Source organism: Scardinius erythrophthalmus, assembly GCF_964197995.2.
Source record: "Scardinius erythrophthalmus genome assembly, chromosome: 10".
In the NCBI taxonomy this organism is placed as follows: domain Eukaryota; kingdom Metazoa; phylum Chordata; class Actinopteri; order Cypriniformes; family Leuciscidae; genus Scardinius; species Scardinius erythrophthalmus.
In genome coordinates, this window is record NC_138230.1 from 36,256,240 (window position 1) to 36,282,546 (window position 26,307).

At 36.2% G+C, this 26,307-nt stretch overlaps 1 protein-coding gene across 4 annotated transcripts in view; it reads left to right on the forward strand.

The window, feature by feature from the left end:
- The window catches only part of spire1a (spire-type actin nucleation factor 1a), a 45,451-nt gene that overhangs the window by 16,558 nt on the left and 2,586 nt on the right, over positions 1 to 26,307 (forward strand). The window contains exons 3-16 of one of the 4 annotated variants that reach the window (XM_081377553.1): positions 3,625 to 3,858; positions 6,673 to 6,798; positions 11,778 to 11,849; positions 11,947 to 12,111; positions 12,806 to 12,892; positions 13,050 to 13,179; positions 17,639 to 17,686; positions 19,369 to 19,538; positions 19,651 to 19,744; positions 19,861 to 20,003; positions 20,845 to 20,862; positions 23,357 to 23,494; positions 23,656 to 23,726; positions 23,818 to 23,845. In XM_081377553.1, the coding sequence (XP_081233679.1) occupies positions 3,625 to 3,858; positions 6,673 to 6,798; positions 11,778 to 11,849; positions 11,947 to 12,111; positions 12,806 to 12,892; positions 13,050 to 13,179; positions 17,639 to 17,686; positions 19,369 to 19,538; positions 19,651 to 19,744; positions 19,861 to 20,003; positions 20,845 to 20,862; positions 23,357 to 23,494; positions 23,656 to 23,726; positions 23,818 to 23,845 (1,524 nt within the window). Of the gene's footprint in view, positions 1 to 3,624; positions 3,859 to 6,672; positions 6,799 to 11,777; positions 11,850 to 11,946; positions 12,112 to 12,805; positions 12,893 to 13,049; positions 13,180 to 17,638; positions 17,687 to 19,368; positions 19,539 to 19,650; positions 19,745 to 19,860; positions 20,004 to 20,844; positions 20,863 to 22,075; positions 22,103 to 23,356; positions 23,495 to 23,655; positions 23,727 to 23,817; positions 23,846 to 26,307 lie in introns of all 4 variants that reach the window. The other 3 variants (XM_081377552.1, XM_081377554.1, XM_081377555.1) reach the window with 3 other exon arrangements.

Below are 26,307 nucleotides of genomic sequence, written 5' to 3' on the forward strand. Positions count from 1 at the left end.
TTGTAACAAATTGTTAGGGTTATGAATATTGTTCATCCTTAAATCAGGCCTTGAGAACGGGCTTAACAAACTCAGGATTTGCCTCGGAGCAGTGATGTCATGTGAACTGGGCTGAGTGAACAGTAGCCTGTGTCTTCATTGTTTTGTGTAGCGTGAGACAGAGAGAGAGCTCACAAGAGAGGAAGGCAACTGCATCATTATTGTGAACGTAAACCGAGGGAGATGAAATATCACTCCAAAGTGGGTTTGTTGGGGGTTGAGGGCTTGGCATGACCAGGCATATGCATGGCATGACCAATACAACTAATGGTCTCCACTATCAGAAAATAAACAATGATTTAGAGCTGATCAGCATAAAAATTCCCTCATGCATGTCTAGTTCAAGTCTTGTGCTTCTGACTGGATTTAGCCCTGTATGTGTTAGTGTGTCAGGATGTTTGCTGTCTCTTCTACACTTTCTCTCCACCATCACTGCTCTCTCTCTAACTCATTTTTCCCTCATTCCTTCTGAGTCACAAGCCTGGAGAGAAAACTGCAGAGAGAATAGTCCTGTGTTCCTCCACTGTTTCAGGACGTCTGCAGGAACTCGATGTTCTCACAGTCACACCCTCCACTGCTTGTGAATTACATGCACGCAAGCATAAGGGTACAGTACCTTAAACTAGCACTGCTGCAGGAAAAAGCAGCATTATATATATATATATATATATATATATATATATATATATATATATATATATAATATGTATGTGTGTGTAGCAAGTAAGTCGAAAAAAATAGGCCTGTCATATGTGGATCTGTTGTCTGGGTGAAACAATCAGCAAAAGTGTTACATTCAGCTTTAGGGCTGTTAGTTACTGACGTGTGCCAAACAATCTCTCTATTATTTAATAAATGATGAGCCACTCGATAAGCTGTCACTGCATTTTGCATCATCATACAACGTCCTCCTCCTCCTGACTTCCCGTTTTCAGTGACCTTATGTTATGTAAAAGCTCTGCCTCTCCCAGATGTGTAACTGAGGTGGATGTCTGATGCCTTGTTGATGTTGACCACACCTGAAAATTATGGAATAATAGGACATCGATGGAAGAATGTTTATAACAGAGTTTTTATACTGAGGGCAGGACTTATGTTATGTGAGAGTGACAAAGAATCATGGCGCAAGGCTGGAAAACTGAACAGGACATGGTTTAAACAAGTCGATTTTATATATGTGTTTAGAAGTTGATCTGTATTGGTTGACTTTGACTATACTGATCTATATTGAAATTTATTTAGTTATTATATTATTTAAAATTAATTTTGCTTGCTCGTTTCCTCTATTTTTACATTTTGATTACCTTTTAAGTCATTGAATGATCAATTAAAGTCTAACTTTGCCAATTTTCAACCCGCTTTGTATTGTTACAATGTCGGTAGTATATGTAAATTAAGTTGTTTACTCATTCTCTATGTTTACTCAATGTTTACTCATTCTCCATGTTACCTAGGCCAAGAAATTTACATGTATTAACTTTTGGCTTTTGTGAAAACTACAAATTATACTTTTGCATTTTTGTATCCCCGCACACGGACAGCCGGATCTTTAATCTTTAAAACAGTAATAATTTTATAAAACTGTTAAATGTAATCTGGCAAATCTCAAACTGAATAGTATAAAATACAAAATAAACATTTTTATATTGACTATTTATTGTTAATAATTATCATCTGTATTAGTCAGAATTGTAATACTGTAGATTGATTCCTATTTATAACATTATGAGATATGAGAATTCTCTCATACTGCCCACTCCTAGCATTGAAGTGTTATTAAACAACTAAAAACAAGTCATGAAACCCTGACTGTTACACACACTTTTTAGGGTCCATTCTGTGTTTGCAGTCCTTTGCAGGCTGGACTTGAACCATGTAGCTGAGCTCTTGTGTAGTGTATTACATACATGATTAGATTACATAAGAGCAGGACACTTATAATATTTGTTTTCCTCATGACAAGGATTAACGTCTGGAACACAGCATGTTTAAGCGGGTATGAACTAGAAAATCCACGCCTGTAAAATGTCAATATTGATACAGAGATGAGCAACTCTGATGAGTCTTGGTTTGTACATCAGCGCTGGAAGTGGTGAAATGTTTAGGAGACATGATGGCGAAGCCTCATCTGTTTGAGCACTCTCTTACATAACAATAATTATGTTGGTTTTGTAACTCTTTTCGCTGATAAGGCGTTTCGTATAGCTCTCTTTATAAACAATTAATTCTCTATTGCATGTTAGAGTTTTGTTTAAGTTTATTGACAAAGGGTTGAGACTGAGAGTAAATCTTTATCTAGATTGTCTTGATTCTTTCTTATTTGAACTTCTTTATGCAGACCATCTTGTTGTTCTGAGATGTTTGCCAAACTTTTGCATTGGCAAAATAGTTGGTTTTACCACTCTTTCAGTAATTGCTTAATATAATTTGCCCTGCATGAGCTGTTCTTGCAGCTCAATTGTATTAGTTAGGTTTAATCGATTGCTTGTTGGGTCATGACAGTCTCCCGATGTGAACCCAGCTTCAGTTATTCCTAGTTGACTCACGAGTACGTCCGCTTCTGTTACATGAACCTTATATTGCGCTTGTACGAAACACTAGGCCAGTCAATCAACTCCTTGATGGCTCATGTGATAACAGAGGGCCTTTGTGTCCACAGAAACAGTCAGGCACTCGGTGGGCAATAGCATGGGTTCAGATTTATCTGGAAATTTGATTCACTGAAAGGTGTCCATGAGGCTCAAATTCATTTTTTTTGCTATATTTAGAAACGTTGTATATAATTTGTCAGAATATGGTTTAATATGAATGAAAGACTGAATAATTAAATGTCCTTAAGACTAATAATATTAACAGAATAATATATTTTTATATAATGTCAGAGTATCTTTAAATGAATAAATAAATAAATATCAAATGCATTATTTATTATATTAAAAATTATTTAAAAATGATATTTCTTCATGTGACAAATTTACAAAAAAAATAATTATAAAGCATAAATAACTGATAAGGGATAATAAATATTGTTGCTACTTTTTTTAATAAACAGCAAGATGAAAATATTCTTCTTGTTTTAAATACAATTAATTTATTAATAATAATTCATCAATTGACATTTAATTAGCATAAATAATTGTATATAATTATATATAAAAAAATTGCAAAAATAAAAATTGTTGCTTTTTTTACTATTTTTTTTATTATTGTATTTAAATACAATTAATTTATTTATAATAATTCATCAATTGACATTCATTAGCATAAATCCTATAGCCTAATGTATCTTGACAAGACAGGTTTACAACAGATAACATAAATGCATCACTATTGTCAAGCCCTATTTGAGCCAAGTAACCAGCGTTTGTCACATCTGAACATCTGAATTCCCCCTCCATTAAACCATGCAGGCCTCTGAGAGTCATAAGACTGTAATGAGGCTTATCCAAGAGGCTCTTTCTCTTGAGCTAGCTTCTGATGCCTTTTATCAGTGGTCATGATACGGGTTGTAAAATAAAGTTTTGCTTCTGACTTTATGGTTATTTATTCAGCAATGCTTGACGAATGTGACTGTGTGTGTTACAGATCATCGAGTCTCTGGGTATAATGATCTACAAGGCTTTGGATTACGGGCTGAAGGAGCATGAGGAGCGAGAACTCAGCCCTCCTCTGGAGCAGCTCATCGACCTCATGACCAACATGGCAGACACGGAGACAGACTGTCCTGATGAGGGATACGAGGCAACGGAAGAGGAGGATGAGGGAGAGGAAGAACCTGCAGAAGTCTCCAACATTCGTGGCTACCGTGACATCATTTCTGTAAGTATTAATAGATCATTATACATCAGGTTATACAGGTTATAATCAATTTGGTTACACTTTATTTTAGGGTTTCATTGTTACAGTGTAATTATATATTTAAGTACTGAGTAATATTAATTAAGTGCATGTATTTACTATAGAGTAGGGTAGGATTAGGGTTTGGTTGAGGGTTGGTTGCATGTAATTATGCATAATTACCTAACTGTTAATACTATTGTAAGTACATGTAACTTTTGTAACAAGTGTTACTATCAATTTTATCATAATTTTATTAAATGTTATCGTATCATAATTTTATTAACTCTTTCCCTGCCATTGATGGAATTTTCCATAATTTATGACACAACACTTGGAATTTTGGACACTCTGGAGATTATCACGTGAAACAAAACAATATCCAATCAGAAAGCGAGCTTTAACATGTAAGGTCCATGTTCACACCGTCTCCATGACTTCATCTAAACATTTTCCTTTCAATTTCTCTGTAAAAAGCAGTCCATCCATACACTATAAATGCCATTTCTTCTTGCCGGTCGTCCGCCATGTTTGTTTACTTTAAAGTCACGTTTGATGCGAGAGATTTTGCGAGATTTCCTGTGTTCAGAGGCGGGACTCTGGTTGTTTGTGAATGGAATCTGTAAGTGTGTGTTGTGCTTTCCTGGTCACATTGATGCTCTCTACACACTAGAGGAACAAAATGGTTAAATTAATGATTTCTTATCGTCATGTTTGTGGTCTCTCACATTTGAAAAGTCTTTTAGTGTGGCCCCAGCTTAAGCAGCATATAAATCAAAACTGCCTAATGTTACCGAATAAAATAACAAACCCATGAAAAGTTGTTTTGAAGCAGAGGCTCTGTTCTTTGTTTTGATGTATTGTATGTTCAGATATTCATACAACAAAATAATATGCTGGGGGGAACAAAAATTCAAGCGCTGACTGACAACATAAAAAAAAAAAAAAACACTGGCGGGGAAAGAGTTAAAATCTTATTGAAATATAGATTTTTAATTATGTGTAATGTATACAATATAATCCATATCGAATTTTTATACATTTTTACATGAATAAAAAAGTCCAGTTTTCCCCCTTTGTGGGTCTTGGGAAGCAAGATCTTGGATTAATCTATTCTCTCTTAAGATCTGTGAATGTTATTTACTGAGAGATACTCTCTCAGCTGGTATTCATTATACTGCTCCCTCAGGCCCACTCCAGTAACACATTACCCAGAGACTCCATAAAGGGCTTTAGACACTTAGCAGCAGTTATTTTAAATTACAGTCATATTTATCAATATGCTAATGGAGGAACTCTTTACGAGCTGTGGACAGAAAGAATATGTCCAGACTGAGTGCACACATATACTAGCTTTAGCATGAGTCAACATCGTAATAAGCAGTACCTTTAACTTGTTGTCCGCAATGAAAATACCCATGGAAAGATAAACCACATGCATCAAACAACAACATGCATCTGGTAATGGTCAGTGTGGGTCACAGTACGTTCTGCATTATTCTGCAGGGCCTTTTCAGGACAAGTTAGATAATATCTGTCCTTTCATTCCTCCTTTCTGTCTTTGACTTTAGTGTTGAGGTCGAGCACAGAAACGAACCATGACATTAGATTTCTTCAAGCTGACTGACTGACTGTATTTATACTCTGCCTGGTGAAACCTTTTAAATTCTTTAATTAGACAGAGAAAGGTTTACAAAAAGATAAAGATAGTGTACTACCGTTGAGACGTGCCTCTTTTATTATATCGGCCCATTCGCTTGGAATGGGAAAGTAAAAGGACTTTGTGGAGCATTCTTTTAACATCCTCTGCCACATTCTCCTTAAACGCTGATCCATTTTTTTCACTTCTTATCTTCCTCCCGTCAAGTCTAGCAGGTTTCCTCCCCTTAGTTGTATTCACTTTCCCTTGGCGTAGTCAGTATTCTCGTCAAACGTGATTCCTCAGCAAAACACGTCATGGAGATAGTGAATCTACACTGTGTAAGACATTCCTGAAGAGGGCAGAGCTCAAGGAAGGTGTGGGGAAAATGTCATTAAGCCGGTTGGAGGTGTCTTTGGTCGGAGTAATTGTATATTTAAAATGCGTGTCATGCTCAAACTATTATACCTGGGACAGTGAACTTTAAACGGGCCTGTGTTTTTGAGTTGCTAGGCATGCAAGCTTTGGGTTTGGCTCTCAGCTATGTGCCAAATCATAATGTGTAATGCAAGAATTAACTTGAACTGATACAGAAGATGATTTTCTGTAAAAGATGCAAGGATTAACTTATCAGACAGAGACATGCATTGACCTTAAAATGCACTTCTCTCCTCTAAAAACCCTGCGAACTATTTTAGGAAAGAGACTTCTTGACAAACAGAGCAATTAGTAAAGATTTGTAGTCGTGATGTAACCAATTTGCTTGTGAATGGGGCAAACAGTGGAATGTTTGGGAGCATTTTTGTGTATAGTATATTTATAGCAACATTCAAATGGTAAATAATTAAAATTTTAAAATTACATTTCCCCTGTCATTGCTTGTTTGGTCTCAGTCTATGATGGTTGCCCAAACAAATCAATGGTACTCTAGTGCAGGGTTTCATAAACCTCAACTGCACGGGGTTTGTGAGTAGATAAAAAATTAATAATGAATTGAAATTCGAAAAATGTATAATTTAAATAAATAGATACTTTTAAAATAATAGAAATCTAAATAAAACACTTGAAATATTGCTAGTAAAATAATAATAAAAAATGGAAATAACTTAAGGTTCAGTTTGGGAATACCTGGTCTCATGCTGCTTTCTCCTCTCCAGCTCTGCTTGTCTCACCTCCCCAGCCCAACGGATGCTCCCAACCACTACCAGGCTGTATGTCGAGCCCTGTACGCAGAGACCAAGGAGCTACGCACCTTCTTGGAGAAGATCAAGTGTGCCAAAGAGGTAATGACCCTCATATGACACTTATATCTACACAGTTATTTATGGCACAACTGCCAATAGTGGGTAAATAAAAAATATATATATATAAACACACACACACACACACACACACACACACACACACACACACACACACACACACACACACACACACACACACACACACACACACACACACACACACACACACACACACACACACACACACACACACGCACGCACACACACATATTATCAGGGTTGTGTTCTCAGTTCTGTGTCACTTATGCCAAAAAAAAAAAAAAATGAAACCGTCACTGTCTTACAACAATATTGGTATGATTGGGTGAAAATCAGAACAGCTGTATATTTACATTGCTGAAAGTCTCATGAGGCTGTTTGTGTTTATCAGATAGCATAGAGTGAGTGGGCTGACCGCATAAGTGACTCATAAACAGCCGTGGACTGTGAAGGTGGATTGAAACCAACAATGCTTTAGTGCGTTATTACCTAACGCATTGCCATACGCTTGTTTAATCAGGTTTTAATACTGTAAATCTTGTACCAATGTTTTCCTACAGGGCTTTTAGTATTCTCAGACATTTACATATACATTATCTACACAGATCTGGTATTTCTGTTCAATATTTAATGAAATTCTTCTATAATCCACTACAATAAATAATTTGCTAAAGTATGGATGTGTAATTATTATGAAAAAAAAGTCTAACCATATATTGATTATTATAAATATGTTCTTATTTACCTTTTACCTTTACATATTTGATTTCACGTGCCTCATCATTATTATTATTATATTATTATATCTCAAATATTTTCAGAGCCATTTTTAAAAATAAAGCCTTTAGTTTGGCAAGCTCTTAACTTTGTAAGTTAAGCCAATTATTATTGATATAACTGTCAAAAAAGTGTTCCAGTGATTTATTAACAAACATTATAATGAAGTGTTGTACTTCTATGACATGGTTTTATTTAGATGCTATTAACTCTTAAAAACAATATTTGCATATAGCATGGCCCTCATACCATTCATTGGCTAAATGGAGGAGGGACTAAATGTTACATTCAAGTCATGCAGAAACTTTTTTGAAGAGATTCGCTCTGATCTTTTCATGGATATCAGTTATGAACATCTTTACCTGTCAGTACTTGACATTTCATTAATAAACACAGCATGCACTGCACTCCATCCATCCATCCATCCATCCATCCATCCATCCATCCATCCATCCATCCATCCATCCATCCATCCATCCATCCATCCATCCATCCATCCATCCATCCATCCATCCATCCATCCATCCATCCATCCATCCATCCATCCATCCATCCATCCATCCATCCATCCATCCATCCATCCATCCATCCATCCATCATGGACAAAAGTATTGGGACACCTGACCATTACACTAACAGGGACTGTGATAAAATCACATTCTAAATACATAGACATTATTACGGAGTTGGTCCCCCCGTTTCAGCTATAACAGCTACCACTATTCTGGGAAGGCTTCCCAGTTGGAGTGCTTCTGTGGGAAATTTTGCCCATTCATTCAGTAGAGCATTTGTGAGATCAGGCTTGGACGAGAAGGACTGACCCGTAATCTCCATTCCAGTTCTTCCCAAATGCTGTGGCACATCTACACATATCTCACAGCCTGTGCTGCTGTCTGTCCCTATATTATCTTTATTTGTTCTACTTCAGTCATGGCTGTATAAACTTCTTTATTAAGTTTATGAATTTTCGAACTTTTTTATGTGTAGGTCTCTTATTGATTTAAATCTGTGACAGTGAAGGAGGAAGTGCATCTCTGTCTCAATCTCTCCTGTCCTGCAGTGAGCACACAGTCTTTGCTCTCTGGATAACCAGCTCTTTCTAGACTAGACTGTGCTCACTGAAGCCTGTACATGGTCAGGATCAGTCTCTGCTTTGTCTCTGACACTCTGAGATATTCTTTCAATTCATAATTTGATTTTAGAGTTCAGTTGAATTGTAATTGTGTTTTACCTTCCTGATCCCAGTGTTCTATATATACACATACATATATATAATAGTGTGCATTTAATTTTATTACAAAGGCTCGTAAGAAGCAGTTTTAAGGGGAAAGCGGTTTGATCTCCCTAGTCAGACAGGCATGTTTAGCCCATTTTTGTGTAATGTGTTGTTTGTTTAAACTGTCACATGTAATCAAATGTCTTGTGAACATGTAACATAAGCCTTATCCCACTGAATGTGTTCTTTCTCTCAAAGGCATTAGTTTGCATTAACCTGCTTGCTATAGCTCCTAATCCTCAAGCACCAAGTGGCACTGGGTGGAGGTCACATGTTGGCGGGTCGTGGCCACGTGGGTGAAACATGAGCACTTATCATGGGTCTAGAGCAGGGCTGCTCAATCCTAAACCCTAATTTAGTCCTATCTCTAGTCAAACACATCTTAAACAGCTAATCCAGGACCAATTTCACATGCTATCTGTCCTAAATAGTATGCAAGATTAGAATGAGTGCATCTTTAAACATTTAATTTAGTGTGGTTCCTGGATGGTTTATTGTTTCTAGTGGATTTTCAAAGCGACTCCCATTTCCCACAACGTTTGCAGAAAGAGTTTGTGGTGATTTTCTGTCTCTTTTTTTTTCCCGTTGTCAAAAATGTCAGTTTTTCAATGTATGAACCTAAAAGTAAAGTAATAATGAATTAAGATAAATGTTACAGAGGTTAACACTCACACTCAACAAATTTGGTGTGGAAACAATTTTCACTTGGAAGTTGCAAGTACATTTCACAAACAATTACAAAGAAAAGAACAAGTAACACATTGAATAAAACAAGAAATTTTAAAGTAGAAGGAATGAAACCGCATTTTCTTGTAAAATGTACTCCAGTAATCTTTATTTATTAACAAAAAAAAACAAGCCAATTTATAGTGTGCAACAGCTTATCAAAATAAAATTTTTATGACATGGTCGTCTTTTTGCATGTTTTATATTGCTAGTGAAAAGTTCATGCACACCTACTCAATCTTAATAGTTCTGATTTTCACATGTTAAATAATAGTGAAGTCATCAAAAGTGTGAAATAACATTGACAAATTGCACACTGATTGTGAGTAATAGAAGTATGAGAATTTCTTTGCAGCCTAGATCAGTTAACTCAGTTAAATAAATTTACATCTAATCTAGTTAGATGAAGTTTTGAACTGAATGCTACACCATTTTTAGATTTTTAGAAGCTGGATTGAATGAGCACCCTGCTTTTAGAGGAGAAGAGGAGTGAAAAGAGCGAGTGGAAAGGGGCAGAAAAAGGCAGAATCTGCTGTGTGGTTCTTTTGATCTTAGCTAGATTGACAACAATAGTCTCGCTCTGATGATTCAGAGCTTTTTTTCTGTGTCTGTTTCTTTTTCTGTCTTATGCATCAATGAATTCCTCCTTTTTAGATTGTTTTGTGATGCAGCACAGTTGTGTTTGATTTAAGAGATCTGACTCATTCTGCTCAGATATTAGCTCTGTCTGTATGTTCCTGTTCATTCATGCTAAATCCGCGTCAGGGCTGGGTAAAGCCCAGAGGGGACGCACACTTCTACTTTGAGGAGGGGGAAAGTCTGCAAAATCACCAAAGGAATTTGATAAGCAATCCATGCGCCAGCAAAAGAATGATTTATTGTTCTGACCATAAGCCTGGCTTATATAATTTGAAGGCAATGCCAGAAAACATCCTAATTTAATCGTACACATTTTCATTTGTCCTGTGATGGTAAATCTCATTTATTTAGTTGTGAATGTCAAACCACTTAAACTCAAAACAAACAGGATGAGAGCATATTCTGAGCTAAAGTCTACTAAACACGTTTTTATAGTTTGTCGATTGGTTGCGGGTGATAGCCATTACCACCATCATGGATGCTGTTGTCCCAACTTCAACCCTGTGTGGAAATGACCTTTTTCCAGTGTAATGTAGACTAGTTAAAGTAGTTAAAGATGGATTAGCTGCGTATTGATCATGCTACAATATTGATGGATTAATATTGTCATCCTTACTGGGACCATCTGTCACATGAGAACAATCGATTTACAAACAAGCCAGACCCACAATGGTTAAAGCGACATTGACTTTTTCTTATTTTAACACTAGACTGAGGACAATCTAGGCCATCTGTTACACTAATTCGGGATACATTTTATTGAATAGTTCCAGTACATTGTACTCACTTTTGTTTCCAGCTATTTTGACAATCATGTCTGTATGTTGAGTTATTTTCAAAGGACAGTAAATATATAGTGCTATACAAGCAGCACATTGACTACTCTAAAATATATCAAAGTTTCATTTCTATAGTAATTGAAATGTTTGCTGAAATGTGAGGGGATACTCACTTTTGTGAGATACTGTATATATAATACATTTATTTTTATTTAGACATTATAAAATATGTTTTAAGAAATATTTGGGGGAAAACTACATTTCTACATAAATAAAATTTTATATATATTTTTTGCGCAATTTTCCACCGGACAAAATTGCGCTTGTTAACTCATGATTTCTGTTCTGTGCGTCTGTGCGCACCAATCTTGCACTTCTATCTACTCCTCAACCAGACCACCTAGAGACTTCGGGTTTTCGGCATTATGTTAAGGAAGGTCTAATCTCGGGAATGCACAAAAAAAAATCCTGGAAAAGATTTACTTTCTCTTAGTGTTGTAATCCCATGAGGTGAGAAAATTGCGCTAAAAAACTCACCAAGTTTTTATTGTTTTTTTCTTCAGTTTTGAGAATTATTTATATATATATATATATATATATATATATATATATATATATATATATATATATATATATATATATATATATATATATATATATATATATATATATATATATATATATATATATATGTCTATGGACCCCTTGCAGGATCTTCACAGCCCTCTTCTGAAACCTTAGGAATATGTCTTAAGATCTTTTTCTGTCTTTTTTTTCCTCAGAATTTGCGAAAGATGGAAGGAGAAACACAGGAGCCCGTCAAAGACCTGAATGAGTTGCAAAATGCTGACTGGGTAAGAGCAATCCCACAAGCCAAAATAATGGTGCTGAAAGTATTCAGACTGGGCTCTGTTAAGAGTGCACTTTGGTTCAGGACGTATTTTTCCACAGGCAAGGTTTTGGGTGCAGGTAATGAGGGACCTAAGACATGGTGTGAAGCTGAAGAAGGTCCAAGAGCGTCTATATAACCCTCTACCCTTCGAGTACCAGCTCACGCCTTATGAGATGCTCATGGACGACATCCGCTCGCAACGCTACAAACTTCGCAAAGTCATGGTTAGTGTGTGGATGTATAGATAAATATATGAATTGATGAATCCTGAATTGGGTTGCATGACTGAATACTGACTGATTTCAGAGCATATCTTGTGATTTCAGCATCTTTTTGAACTTTATTTCTCCATGAACAAACAAGCATGAGTCACTTTTTTTTTGTACCAACATTACAGTCACACAGTTCAATTCATTTTTATTGGTGTTTGTTACAGGCATCATAAACCACAACAATGTTTACTTTGCTTATCAGAATTCAAGCAGGGTTATTTCTGAAGCTGCAGGGTAAAAAAAAAATGTATAGGGTTGAACTGGATCAAGTAAATGACACTGAAAACAATATATCAAGATGGCTGGAGGTTATTGTGTGGAAATAGACATATGGTTGCAAACCTTTCAGAGAGCTGCCACGTCAGAGTCACGCCTTGCATGATAGGCCAATTTGAACCTAGTGAGGTAATGGGTCAAATTTTTACTCAACAAGCCTCCACTTATTAATGCAGAGACAATAGCACATAGCTGTCACTAATGATATTTTAACACATCCTTCAGACAGGACACTTGTTTGAAATGTGTCCAGTGCATTCTTTTCTGACTCATTGCAAATGACTTTGGGTTTTAGTTTACTGACAACATGTGCTTATTTTAAAGAGCCTGTCTGACCTTTGATCCCTGCTGTGCCTTCTTTTTACTGTAGGTCAATGGTGACATTCCTCCGAGGTTAAAGAAGAGTGCCCATGAGGTCATACTGGAGTTCATTCGATCCAGGCCTCCACTGAATCCTGTGAGCATTAAAGCATACAAAAATACACTTACTTTTGGTCATTTGTGAGCTGGGCTGGAATATCTTTAAAATTAAATGAATCTATTCAAACAAATTATACACCTATTAACACAAACCTTTCAACCATTGTTCCTTGTGTGTTTGGATGTGCTTTAAGGCTTCTGCTCGTAAACTTAAGCCTCATCCTCAAATACCTCCAAGTCTTCATGAACGTATCCTGGAAGAGATCAAGTCGGAGAGAAAGCTGAGGCCTGTCTCACCTGACATGCTCCGTAGAAGTCGACTCGGTAAGTGCACTTTCACGCACTTCTTCACATCATTTAAGCATATGACTAAAAACATAAGCTGGACTACATATACTAATAAAACACTTTTTATTTTTTATTCTGCCATTATATACATTATACACATTTTCCATTTTTTCCAATTTTACAATAATAATAAAGTTATTAGAACTATGAAATAACACAAATGGAAGTATGGGATTTATATAGTGACCAAAAATGTTGCTTTTCCTTCACTAACTAGTCCAACTTATCCATAAAAAAAGAAAACATTACACATAATTATGTTATAAACAACTGTTAATAATAATCATTGGCTAGTGTGTGTATCTATATATCTATATATATATCTATATATATATATATATATATATATATATATATATATATATATATATATATATATATATATATATATATATATATATATATACACACTAGCCAATGATTATTATTAACAGTTGTCCACATTTTTGACTGCTAGTGTTCATCATTTATCAGTGCACCATTTCTCCATGTTTATTGTTCTGTGCACAATTTTTTTTCCAAATACATTCTATTCACATTCTGTATACATTATTTATTTTAAGTAGCATTGTATTTACGTTAAAACCTTGCTTCATGCTGTTAACCTAAATATCAAGTATATCAGTCATGTGGAGGGAGGTGAGTACTGTATGTGTCGATGTGATCGAGATTGACCTCAGGTCATGACAGACAGCAGTACAGATGTGTGACAGTGTGTCATTCTCATGCATGGCTGCTTGTGTCAAACTGAACCATTGCAGTTTTCAATTGCCTCTAACAGTGTCTGTAGTAAAGCCCTGCGTCTCTAACTCTGTGCTGCCCATTTAATCTACAGCTGTAAATCTTTAATATTTCTCACCTTGGACTGATACTGTAGGTTTTTAAAATGTATTTATTCACCCTGTTACACAACATTAGATTCATGTAACATCAGCTCCATTGATGTTTACAAGGTTATAGAGAGGGTATGTAATCCTAATAATGTATTTGCCCTGAGATTTGCTCTGTAGAATTCAATAGTTAAAGATTGTAAGGTTTTAAGTTGAATGTGTGCATATACATAAAGCCCTTTAGGCTCTTTGTGTGGATGATTGTACAGTTACACAAGCACAAATCTGCCGATCATTATATCAGACTGATCCATATTGGATAAATGTCTCAAGATTTAAGTCGCTTGCAGCAGAATTAATAAAGCTTAAAGTTTGCATGGACGTATTTTCAGTTTGCGTGGTGAAAAGAGTATTGTTTTCTCCATCTGCCTCAAGAGACAAAGTTCAGTGTCTACAGTCTATAAACCTTTAAAATTTAAAGGAGATTATCATAATAATATCTACTGTATGTTTTGTGAATAGTTGGACTGAACTTCAGTATTTTCTCACATTTTAACTTTAAGGTTAAATAGTGGTTGCCCGGTGCAAGATTGTGAGAATAAATTTTTTCTTGATCTTAAAATAGTTTTAAAAAGTTGATTGTATGCCACTGGTTGTGTGAATGTGCTATCCATTATATGTTGTCAGAAAGCTTCATCAGTCCTCAGTTTCGTAATGTGAATCATAGCTTTGTCAGTTTTACTTGTATAGTGGTTGTCTCTGGTATAAAATTGTAAAAAATAACATGGATTCTTTCTTGATCCTAAAAGAATTACATGTTATTTGGCTGCTCAATTGTAGAATTGTGTTCCTGCTTATTAACAGATTTACAGAACAGCATCCTTTATATCTGACATTGAATGCATTTACATTTAATACCTTGTTTTAACCCATGGCTTTATTTATCTTCTCCTCCCTCTCTTTTCATCCATAACCTCTGCCTCTCTCTCACAGTAATTCGCCCACTTAGCATGTCTGTCAGTTTTGATTCATCAGGTAAAGACTTCACTGTGGCTTTACTGCTGTTAGCTCACTGACCCTGCTTCTGTGGTTGTGCCTGACCTCCTCGGTCGCCCCTACCCTCATGTCACGCTCCTCTGCTGGTGGGGTCGAGGCATTGATCCTGATAGTCCTCAGAGGAGGAAGAGGACAAGGCAGTGCCTTCAGTCTAAAGGAAATCCTTCTTATATTGTTTAGACCAGGATCGCATTCTGGAAAGGCTGGAATACACTACACAGCTTTTGCCCCTATTTGCAGTCTGATGGTTGTTGACAAATGTCAAAGTCAGTCTGCAGTCTGTAGGATGAATATAGACAAAAAAAAGTATGTTTTGAGACTATTTTAGAACACATTGTTTTCATTTGTCATGCATTTTCTAGCAATAAGGCACGTTTTTGTGCAAGTTTGTTGTGTTCGGAACGACTTGAAAGTCTGGTGGTGTGTGTGATCCTCAGTCACTGTGACGCAACAAAGCGACCATTGCAAATCCATTTGCTTTTCTTGTCAGAAGTAGCATGAGCGCTTGAAGTACTGCAGAAATTGGGGCATCAGTTTACTGTCGGTAATTTGTCGCGCCGCGCATCCAGTGTAGACAGCATCACTGATTATAATGGGTTGTATGTGCTTTTGTCACGTCGTGTCACGCCGTGGTATGGTTCTTGTAAGTGTGAATTAACTTAATGTAATGCAAGACAAATTTCCGACTTTGTCTGACTATAAAGTTATATATCATATAATATATCTGGTGTAGACACGGTGTTAGTGTATGATGCACAGAGTTTCTTTAACCATTCACTGAGTTGTCAAGTGTATGATGCCTCGTGTTTTAAAATCTGTTCAGATTTGAGAAAGTCATGTAGTGTATTCCAGTTTCAGGAATATCAGTTATTAACTGTGTACGATATATAAAGGTTTATTCTGAAACTTCAGGCTGACCAAGTAAGACACATTCAAACAAATAAAACTCAGATATAGAGAATAAATCTAGGTTTTTATAAGATTTTCTGTAAGCAATGACTTACAGTATTTGCTTATCAGTCAAATCTATTAAATTATGGACTCTCTTCCATGTGTGTAGCCATCTTTAATACATTTGGTTATGGTTGTTAAGATTGACTTGGATATCCATTGCTGTGGCCTGTGAATAGAGAGTAACTCTCATGTCCTGGTTCTTATTGTAATTCTTAATAACCAGATGATATTCTTATCTATGAATAGACTTTGGTTATATAAATATATACCATATTTAATTTGACGCCAATGAAAATGAGGCATACATGGGGATATACATCTCATTTAATTAATAATTTATGGTGGTATCATGTTTTTTTGTTTTTTTCCATCCACAAATGTTATGAACAAGAAAATTCTCCCTAGAAAGTAACAACCAAATACATTTTTAGTTATTGCCGTTAAAACAACGTAATAAAATGATTTGTTAAATAGATTTAAACTATTGCGTTATTTAATTGATAGCACGATGCAAGTATATTCATTTTGACAGCCCTAAAAATACATGTTGTCCACTTCCCCCCTGGAGGTTTCCAGACACCGTTTTTAAAAACCTTGATACAAGGAGTGTTCACACTAGGTATGTTTCCATCCAAAATTGCTAATTAAACTTTGAAGAATTAAACTATCGTATAAAATAAACACTGTCATGTTATCTTGCATTCAGAGGCGTGAAACAGTTCTGGCATTTAATTATACCAAATCATTTTGATGACACTTTGGCTTTTAGATGGTGTGCACTGTGCATTGAGTTTGTTCTGCAGGTTAGTCCAGTTATCCAATCGCATGATCTGTTGAGACAGTCATGTGATTTCTTTCTTTTTGCGCATCCAGAAATTTTCAGGTAAATGCGTTTCCATCATAGTTTATGCAAATGTTTTGTTACAGAATAATAAATTATTCACCTCAACTGAGCACGTTTTTTTATGCGTATTTTGAGAATTTATGTGCATCTCGTCAATGCCATATTCTAAAATTTGCATATAAATATGTGGATGGAAACATAGCTACTGGCTGCATTTTGCAGCAGCATATTTCATTTCCAATGAGAGTTGGCAATTTCTGACAACATTAGTGACCGCAAGCTTAGCTTTTACGCAAATGGAAGCAATGCGGAGTTAATCATTGTCGGTGTTTAATGAATAAAGCCCACTGTATTTCCTTCTCTTGCAGCCTTGTTTTCATTTGCGTTATATTAAACAAACCATATACACTAAGGCCAATAGTTTTTAATCTAAAACCGTTTTTCCTAGCCTCCAATATGGCTGTTTGCACTGGACTTTCCTCTATAATTCCTCCCTCTGCTATAGCGCACACTTCTTTCCACCTCCATATCCCACTAATCCTCTGTCATGTATGGCTGCTGCTTCTCTGTGGATGCACTGTGTTTGTGCTTTATTGTGCTGATGTCACAGTCACAAGTTAGCCTCAAAGCTGCTGATTGGTTAACCTAAGTGTGGTTTACAGTGATATATTACCTTACTGTGTGAAAGTCAGGTACAGAAAGACCTGTTTTGTGCTGTTGGGATCATATTGAAAAATATGTTCCTTTTTAGGCGCAGGCAAAAGTATGAGCACCCCACAAGACTTGTTCCGAAGCTCAGGTAAAGTATTCCTGATGCAAGCATGACTGTCACATCACCTCTGAGCCCAGTGCGAGAAATGCCTGGGTTCTGAGAGCTTGTGTATGAATCAAACACAGATCTCACAGAATTCATTTCTGAATGAGGATTAGTCTAGTTTAAGAGGGGTTATGTAACTCTGAGTCCGCAGGCATCAATATTTAATATGCTGCAGTTTATTTTTATACTCTGTCTGTCCATATAAAAAAATCGCTGTTCTAGAAATATCTAGAGGAACATTGACAGATGGAGGGGTTTTTTTTATATTGTATATTTGTTTTCTAAATATAGAAATGATCAGCATCTCAGCTGTAGTATACTGGTGAATGCTTTTTGTTGTGTGAGAGTCCCATACATTGTATGTAATGAGACCATTGTCTCATTACATTACATTACATGAGAACTGTCTGTATGAGACCATCTAATGTTTGGTGTGAGAGAATTTTTTTTTTATTATTATTATTATTTTTAGAAGAAATTAATACTTATATCCTGCAAGGATGCTTTAAATTGATCAAAAGGGACAATAAGGACATTTGTAATGTTACGAAATATTTGTATTTCAAATATATGCTGTTTTTTTTTTTTTTTACTTTCTATTCATCAAAGAATTCTGGAAAAAAAATGTATCAAAGTTTCCAGAAAAATATTAAGCAGCACAACTTCTTTTCAATAAAAACAAATATTCGATAAAAATATAAACTGTTTAATGAGCACCAAATCAGCATATTAAAATGATTGATGAATATATATAATTATTTTTATTTTTTTTAAATAGAAAAGTAATTTTTAAATTGTAATAATATTTCACAATACCACTGCTTTACTGTATCAAATTAATGCACACTTTTGAGCATAGGTGACTTCTTTTAAAAACATAATCAAAATCTCAACGACCCAAAACTATTCAACCATATTGTTTTTAAACATCGTCAATCCATATCCATAATGTCAATTGTGACTTTTTGTTTCAGTCACACTGTGGCCTAATTGTCTTCTATTGACTTGATTTTGTGAATTACACCATTTTAATTTGCTATGGACATCAATGCTATGCAATTTCATCACTAGATTCTACCGTGCATAACCTTTCACCCTGATATTACCTAGGCCATTTGTTGCTGAGTGCAAAAAAAAATATGTTTTTAATAATTCAAAATACATTAGATATATGATTTGAAATTTATTTTTACCTCTAAATTGTCATATTGGATTTCAAATGTTTGAGACATGTATTGTATTACTAGCTGTGTCTGAATACATTAATTTTCCCTTATAGTGAAATTGTAGTAAAAGAGTGAACAAGTGAGTGAACCGCTTCTTTTACAGTATATCCATGAACATGTAAATCATGCGCCTTACACAGCGAGATGCCTTGATGGACAGCATTTCCAGTTTTCCTTCCTTACTTCCCACTTACTGTTTGGAAACTTCCCAGTTTCTTAGCATCAGGCTGATGCTTAAGACATGGCTACCAGACAGATGCAATTTCAGTGCGAACAATCTCAATGCGAACAATTTCAATGTGAACTGTTAGTGCTCAAGATCAGATAAACTATTTGTAGTTGGGTGCAGTGTAAACAAAGTCTACTTTTTCCTAATGTGCAAGCCATTGCTGTTCTGATTGGTGCCTGATTATGTCCATAATGTCCATCCACACACAGACCTCCCTGACGGACCCCGAAAGTTGGCCGTCAGCACACTGTCCCTGGCCAATGGCACGACGCCGGCTCGGAGCCCTGTAAACGGTGTAGCCGGAGGTCAGCCGCTGTCCCAGAGGAAGAGGTTGCTCAAAGCACCTACACTGGCCGAGCTCGACAGCTCAGACTCTGACGTGAGTGTGTTTTGTATTTTCTATATTGCAATAACCCTGCCAAAATGTTGAACCAAACTTCTAGGTGAAGCCCGTGGGAGTCAATTGCATTAGCCTCTTTTTCTTACTCCAGGAGGACCAAAACACTCGAAAATCCGACAGCAGCTCCAGCATATCCACCTCACTGGTTGAGGACACATCTCCAGAGTCCGTCATGGACAAAAAGAGTAAGAACCATCATGAAATATGCAGAACTTTGTATTTGCAGTCCAACAAAAACATGTCATTGACTCTCTGGTTCGTCTTCAACTGAATTTTTGCACTCCGTTTTGTCTTTTCCCAGTTCCCCCAAAGTTCCTGCCCATATCTTCCACTCCTCAACCCGACAAACGCTTCGCTCCGCAGAGGAGGCACTCCATAGAGAAGGAAGCACCCACCAGTGTACAGTCTTTCCTGCCTCCATCTCGCCAGAACTCCAAATCTCTGGTAATGGCAACACAACCTTTCTTTAGCTCCTGCCTGTAAAGTTGTTTTCCTTGTTGAGTGGATCCCAGGACAGTAAATGAGAAGAACTTGGTGTAGATCAGTCAGTTGGCTGCAGGCTGTGGTCACACTTAACTGTCCTGAGTCTTGTGAAAGTATAATTAGATTCTCAGGAGTCTGTCCATTGCCGCAGCATTGCAGGCCCTGAGTGTGGAGAGAGAGAGAGTTAAAGGAGAACTTGTGCTTTCATTTTCAATTTAGAAGACCAACTAAAGGCTACTCGATGCCATACAGCTGCTTAGGGGGCTTGGGCGTATTGTTAGGGGAACGGTCTGGGACTGCTCTAGTTTCTCGTCTCATTCTCATTCACACATTGAAAGCAGCTATGCTGACGATACACATGCCAAAAGGGAAAGATTTTCTGTAAATAATGTCTTGCACTACCGTTTAAAAGTTTGGGGTCTTTTTTTATTGTATTTTTGATCAAATATAAGTCTTCTTTCAAAAAAGAAAGAAAGTACCTTAAACATTGAACGTTAGTGCAAAATATAATCTATCCGCCTTGATAGATTTACTACATGAAGCTTAATTTATGAAAAATGGACTGGTTCAGATTTAGCCATGCTTGACTGTGTTAGGTCCTGCCTAAAGGACTGTAACTGATCAGTGCTGATTGCGAAACCTCTGAGGTCTTTGAACGGTTGTAAATTTGACAATCACAGACCTTTTACATGAAAATGATTATTAAACCATTCTAGATAGTGAGTGATACTGTAGTTTTATTGCAGTACACTAGATAGAGAGCTGTAACTGCTCTACTTTCCTTTCCTGCCTTACACTGAAGCTGTCTTCAGACAACAAGGTAAAGCACACATCTTCCACATTCTCATGCCCACAGATTATGTTGCATTATGTTGGAGGAGTCATTTCATCACTATTTCATCTGCAGTGAGATCGCTTTATAGTCTTTCAGCTGGGCTGTTGCTTCATGTGTGTATGTTGCACAATGTTGCATGGCCAGTAGGGAGAACTGCAAAAGGAAGTGGGCCGACACTAAAATCACTTCAGTTACCCGTCATCAAGATGATTTTATGATCATAATGGAAGACAACATTGCTCAACGAACTTCCTCCTTTTGAATAATGCTTAAGTTATGTGCGTCATTCAAAGAGTGTTAGATTTTGATAAGTTATAATTAAGATTTAAATAAAAAGGTGAAGTAAGGGATAATATAGAGATAGCCAGCCATATTTGCAAAGTAATAATATAATATAATATAATATAATATAATATAATATAATATAATATAATATAATATAATATAATATAATATAATATAATATAATATAATATAATATAATATGATATAATATAGTATAATATAATATAATACAATAATTATATTTAGTGCTGTCAAATCGATTAATTGTGATTAATCACATCTAACATAAAAGTTTGTTTACATAATATATGTGTGTGTATATTTTATATTTATATATACATATGTCTCTGTGTATGCGTCTATACTGTATATACACTCACACATATATATATACATATATATATATACACACACACACACACACACACACATATACACACATATTATATAAACAGACTTTTATGTTAGATGCAATATTAATCACAATTAATCGATTTGACAGCACTAATTATTATATTATATTATATTATATTATATTATATTATATTATATTATATTATATTATATTATATTATATTATATTATATTATATTATATTATATTATATTATATTATATTATATTATATACCAGTGGATAGATATGCCTCATTTTCTTTTTTCCCCATAATTTATAATTTAACAACAATTTAACAGTGTGTGCTTTTAAAATAGGTTTGTCTTTGCTTTCTTTCTTACAGTGTCTTAGTGTTTCTTAGACTTTCTGCCCATTTAAAATATACTTTAATTTAACATTTTCTTGTTTTATAACATTTAGGGAGTATCAGTGACACTTTTTGTTTTTGTACATGAAACTATACTCCAGTCAGTTTTCAACAAATATCAAATAATAGCCATGTTGTTTTCTTTGGTCAGGCTCACGCATTAGGCAGCGGTCGTGTGGTACGTCCTATGAAACTACATATTGATGATGCTACACTAACACTGGGTGACAAGGGGCATAAAAGCCAATATGAGTCTATTTTGTAGTGATGATTTGTCTTGTCGAGTGGTAGTTAAGGTGATTGAATGTGAGTATTAGAGATGTCTATTGGCTTTTATGTGTGCTTAAAACAGTGTTCCTTATTAAATTGGGTAAAGACTAGTCTTGGGGCGCCGTGCATTTTTTTTTTAGCACAGAGCATGAAGATTCCCACTCATCTTCATATGCAAATTTTGCATACAAGTCTTGACCTATTGGTGAATCTTGCATAGCAACATGAACAGTGTTTAACATTCCTTTAAAGGGTTAGTTCACCCAAAAATGAAAATTCTACCAGTAATTACTCACCCTCATGTTGATCCAACCCCGTAAGACTTTCGTTCATCTTCGGAACACAAATTAAGATATTTTGATTAAATCTGAGAGCTGGATCACTCCTCCATAGGCTTCTATGTAAATTAAACTTGCCGGCCCAGAAAGTTAGTAAAGACAATATTTAAAAAAGCCCAAATGACTACAGTGGCTCAACCACTGAGACGAGCAACAAGAATACTTTTTCACACTTTTCCACCAGCATCATGATCACACACATCACACACATGACCAGCGTCGGTCAATAGTGAGCTTACGTTCTGACGTACAACCCAGAAGCGCTGCGTTGTTACACTACATGAACTCACTCAGAGGCCCACACAGAAGAAAATTAATAGTTGAATAAAGTCGTTATTTTTGTGTGTTTTTTTTTGCGCACAAAAAGTATTCTCGTCGCTTGATAAACTTATGGTTGAGCCACTTTAGTCACTTGGACTATTTTAAATATTGTCTTTACTAACTTTCTGGGCCAGCAAGTTTCAATTACATAGAAGCCTATGGAGGAGTGAGACAGCTCTCAGATTGAATCAAAAATATCTTAATTTGTGTTCCGAAGATGAACGAAAGTCTTACGGGGTTGGAACAACATGAGGGTGAGTAATTACTGACAGAATTTTTATTTTTAGGTGAACTAACCCTTTAACATTGCTTAGCCACCATCTGCATTGTGTTGTTGGTTTTGTTTCGTGTTGTGTTTGTTTGGCAGTGGGTGAAACCCTGCAGAGTCATGGTCTAGCATGTAATAGATTTTCCATCCCTCATTCTTGGGTGTGACAGCATGGCATGTTTAAATATGCAGCGTATCCTTCGGCATGTTTGTGAAAGTGATGTGTTTGTTTCAGGAGGAGTTCTGCTACCCTGTCGAGTGCCTGACTTTGACCGTCGAGGAAGTGATGCATATCAGACAGGTTCTTGTTAAAGCCGAGCTGGAGAAGTTCCAACAGTATAAAGAGGTTTATAATGCGCTGAAGAAAGGAAAGGTACATTTTCTCTACTCTTGTACATTCACTGCCCACTGTAAATGTACAGCCCAAGCTTTATTGAAATACTCTTCTATTTTTGGAGCACACCTACTGTATGATACTTAAAATACTGGCAGCTCACTACAGTAAGTGTTTAATTGTGCAATCTATTCCGTTAGCTTTGCTTCTCGTGTCGGACGAAGAAGTTCTCGTTCTTCACCTGGTCCTACACCTGCCAGTTCTGTAAGAGGTGGGTGGAGCTTTTCATTCGGAATTTAAATAATGAAAACAAAGTAGCGATGTGCAGTGGAATCATATTTCTTCTCCTTTTACTCTCACAGGCCTGTTTGTTCACAGTGTTGTAAGAAGGTAAATGTAACATCTTTAACTCATTGCTACTTTTGCATTCATATTTATTTATTTAAAGAGGACCTATTATGGTTTTTGCACATTTTCAACCAACTATCTTTAATGTGTAATGTTGCTGTTTGAGCATGAAAAATGTCTGCAAAGTTACAATGTACACAGGGAGTTGTTCTCCATATCAGTGTGCACTTTTTCTGAACTCCCTGAAACACCTCCATTGTATTCATTTAAAATATTCATGTCCAAGCCAAAAAAGGGGGCAAGACCTGGTTTAATTGTGCTAGTAGTGTGTCAAAACCAAGCGGCAACCTCCCCGTCTCTCTCTTGAAACCAACACGGAAGTGAGTTAAACTGCAATTCATTGACTGGCCGCTTGGCCTGGCTGCAGAAGTGAGTCAAATCTGTATCTCCCTCATGTTAAAATTACCAACTTTACAGGAGAAAAAAATATGTTTACAGCCTGGATCTCTATGTGGCTTTGGTCTACACAGCTAATTTTGCCCTTCATAACAACTGTGAGGGGGGTGAATTATTTTATAACTCGTCCGTTTAGTTGATTAATATTTAAATTTAAGGGTGTGGCAAGTGGCCACTTCAGTGACAGATGGATTGCCGCTGTCAGTGCTAGCCGTTTGTTTGCTGTTACTAGCCGTCACTTCACCTCAGCAAATGTAAGCTGCTGAACTTGCCATCTCTGCAGTGTTTGTGCTTTTTTCGGGATTATTTCATACAATTTAATACTTGGGTACAAAGCCCACGTCTTTGGATTCCGTCGTTATCGTTCGAGAGAACAACCAGCGCTGTATTTCAGTTGTTTTCCTCCGTGAACATGCACTAATGGATGTCTGACAATTTCGTTGCTTTTTGGGGTTTTCAAATTTAAAACGTCAATAAATGCTCGTTCGTTCTGCTCTCACAGAACAGATGGATTATAATATGCTTATGTACCGTCAGATGAATTCATGCAGGCGTCGGCGCTTTCTCCGTCCATGCAATAAATGCACATGAATGAGCGCGGATTTTCTAGCGCATTTACTTGCACTTCAAAGGCAATATATCTATGGTTTAACCCATTTGAGAGACGGCCAAAATCAGAATTTAAAATGGACTGAATAAGCTCTCTACGAACTTGAGCAATGCCGCGCTGACGGACCATGAAAGAGTGACGGACATGTATGCACATAAATCACTCACACACAAACACTCTCGAAGTAATACACAGTCTTGTAGCCATGTCTTTTAACTATTATAATATTTCGAAGGGCAAAAATAGGAACGTTTAATTGGCTTTACATCATCAGCTAACTCGATCACGTCGAGCTAGGTGATTTCAGACAGCCAGGCCAGGCTCCGCTCCTCAGCTCCACTCACGCCCCGCCTGTTTGCCTATTTTCTGTTACCCGGGAGTGACGCAAGGCCAAGAAGGCGACGGTCGGCTCCGCCCACTTTAGGCTTCAAAAATGCTCTTCAGAAACCTACGGGTGACGTCACGGACACTACGTCCATATTTTTTTACAGTCTATCGTCAAAACTCGCAGATAGGAACGTGCTGAAGCAGTTGATCAGTCACAACACAATCAGAGACCAATCAGAGAACAGTGTGCTTATTGGAAGGAGGAGCTTCATATAGACAGGAACTAAACAGCACTACTGAGAAGAGAGTTGCTGCAATAATGTAAAATATGTGAAAAATTATGTGTATTTTGAACAGTCAAGCATGAAAATTCTAGTTGACCCCAAAAACGATATCAAGCCTTTGTAAAAAGGGCATAATAGGTCATCTTTAATCATGTTTTTAAAAGAAGTCTCTTTTGTTCAAAAAGGCTGCATTTATTTGATCAAAATGCAGTAAAAACAGTATTATTGTGCAGTATTAACTGTTTTCTATATTAATACATTTTAAAATGCAATTTATTCCTGTGAAGGCAAAGCTGAATATTCAGCAGCCATTACTCTAGTTTTGTGTGTCACATGATACTTTGGAAATAAATCAGTCATTAATATGCTAATTTGGTGCTTAAGAAACCTTATTTTTATTATCCGTGTTGAAAACAGTTACTTGAAAACTTTTTTTCATGTTCTTTGATAAATAGAAAAATCAAAAGAACAGCATTTATTGTAAATATATATATATATTGTGACATTATCAATGTTTTACTGTCACTTTTGGTCAATTTGTTGCATCCTTGCTGAATAAAGGTATTAAAGGGTTAGTTCACCCAAAAATGAAAATTCTGTCAGTAATTACTCACCCTCATGTTGTTCCAACCCCGTAAAACCTTTGTTCATCTTCGGAACACAAATTAAGATATTTTTGATTAAATCTGAGAGCTGGATCACTCCTCCATTGGCTTCTAAGGCATTATAACTTGCTGGCCCAGAAAATGCATTAAAGACATCGTTAATATAGTCCAAGTGACTCCAGTGGCTCAATCTTAAGTTTATAAAGCGGCGAGAATACTTTT